Source organism: Frankliniella occidentalis, unplaced genomic scaffold, assembly GCF_000697945.3.
Source record: "Frankliniella occidentalis isolate FOCC.00 unplaced genomic scaffold, Focc_3.1 Scaffold176, whole genome shotgun sequence".
NCBI lineage: Eukaryota > Metazoa > Arthropoda > Insecta > Thysanoptera > Thripidae > Frankliniella > Frankliniella occidentalis.
The window spans coordinates 215,279-216,850 of record NW_026267302.1 but is presented as its reverse complement, the minus strand read 5'-3'; the positions used below and the strand labels follow the sequence as shown (position 1 = coordinate 216,850).

The 1,572-nt window shown below is 56.9% G+C and overlaps 2 protein-coding genes across 5 annotated transcripts in view; one reads left to right on the top strand and one right to left on the bottom strand.

Annotated features, from left to right (window-relative positions):
- The window catches only part of LOC113209974 (uncharacterized), a 16,542-nt gene extending 15,950 nt beyond the window's left edge, over positions 1-592 (bottom strand). For 2 of the 4 annotated variants that reach the window (XM_052271828.1, XM_052271829.1), the window contains exon 1: positions 234-592. In XM_052271828.1, coding sequence (XP_052127788.1) covers positions 234-453 — 220 coding nt within the window. In that variant the 5' untranslated portion in view covers positions 454-592. The remainder of the gene's footprint in view (positions 1-233) is intronic. The other 2 variants (XM_052271827.1, XM_052271830.1) reach the window with 1 other exon arrangement.
- Positions 593-698: 106 nt separating this feature from the next.
- On the top strand, positions 699-1,541 carry LOC113216849 (heat shock 70 kDa protein cognate 1-like). The gene is made up of 2 exons (XM_052271840.1): positions 699-810; positions 1,198-1,541. The coding sequence occupies exon 2, from the start codon at positions 1,208-1,210 to the stop codon at positions 1,505-1,507; it is 300 nt and encodes a 99-aa protein (XP_052127800.1). The 5' UTR covers positions 699-810; positions 1,198-1,207; the 3' UTR covers positions 1,508-1,541.
- Positions 1,542-1,572: the final 31 nt, after the last annotated feature.

Below are 1,572 nucleotides of genomic sequence, written 5' to 3'. Positions count from 1 at the left end.
GACTCGGCAGGGGGAGTGAGTGAGTGTCATCATGAACGCAAAGACGCAGGGCCGAACTCATTGCATCGCGGGCAAGAAAGCATTCCGGCAAAGCCAAAATGCAGAAGAATGCGAGGAAGCAGAAAACGGAATTCACTATGCTTTTACATGGAACTTCCGTTTACTTGTTTCCTGCATTCTTCTGCATTTCAGCTTTACCGGAATGCTTTAGTCCCCCAAGGAACGGCTCTCACCTCTACCTCCCCGTCCAGGCGACAGCGACAGCGACCGGCGCCTGATGTCCAGCGGCGTCCTCCCCGACCTGCCGTGCTGAGCGTGGGTGGCGTACACTCCGAACTGCTGCCGAGGCGACCTGTTGACCTTGTTGGGCATCCAGCGGCTGCGCCATCGCCCGCGCCGGTGCGACCAGGATGACCGGGGCACCTGGAAGCCCCCATGTCGCCGTTCGTCCATATCTGTGCTGCTTCCAGCAGCGTCTGCAGCTCGTCGCGAGGCAGGCGGTTCGCGGACAGGAGACCGTGCGCGCGTGCTGCAGGCGAGTCGGGACCGGACTGATAAAGCGGTAGCGCAGGGGGAGCGGGAGACACCGGAGACACGACTGCCCCCTTCGCTACTGCCGCCACGGCGCAGCGAGAACGAGAGAGACCGAGCCAGCCGAGAGGCCCAAAACAACAACAACAACAACAACAACAACAACAACCGAAGCAGCGAGCAGCGGCAGCCAGCAACGACAGCGGACGCCCGAGAGACAGACGAGATCTGCAACGCGACGCCCAGCTACATAGCCTATCCAGTGAGGTTAGGGTTTCGGTAAGTGTATTCCCTTCGACAAGTTTCTATTCGCGGCTGTGGTACTATTGTATTTCTGCTTTCTTCTTATTTGTCCCTTGCCGATATCTTCAAAAGTGTTTCAAGCTCGCCTTCATTAAATTTTCGGCTTTAAACGGCCAAACTTCGAGACAGTAGGTTCATTTTTGGTCAAGTCTCAACAAAAGCGCAGTTGTTTGGTAGAAAAGGTAGCCCCTTCGAAAAGTGTTTGTCCTTCGTAACGTGATCCTTACTGGATCAGCCACTTGCGAATGGTGACAAATTAAATATGCGGCAGTAGGTTTCAGTTGTATTTATTGTGGTGGTTGGGGGGGTGGGGCTCTCTCTGACCCAAATTTTACGGCAATTCTGTAACTTCTCACACAACAGTGTATGCGACATGGCGGACAGCGGCGCCAACGAGGTCGTCGCCATCCCGGCTGTCGGGATCGACCTCGGGACCACCTACTCCGTGGTGGGGGTGTTCCGGGGCCGCAAGGCAGAGATCATCTCGGACTTCGAGACGGGGAAACGCACCACCCCGAGCTGCGTGGCCTTCCACGACCTCGGGTGCACCGTTGGGCAGGCCGCTAAGGAGCTGGCCTCCACCAACACCCTGTATGGTCAGTACCGAGGATTGCCCCTCCCCCCCTCTCCCCCGGAGCCAGGCTTGCCCTTGGGGAACATTTTGGGAATTTAAAATCTTTGAAGAACCAACCGACGGGGTGGGTAGAGAAGAGGATGAATCTCCTCTACCCCACCCCG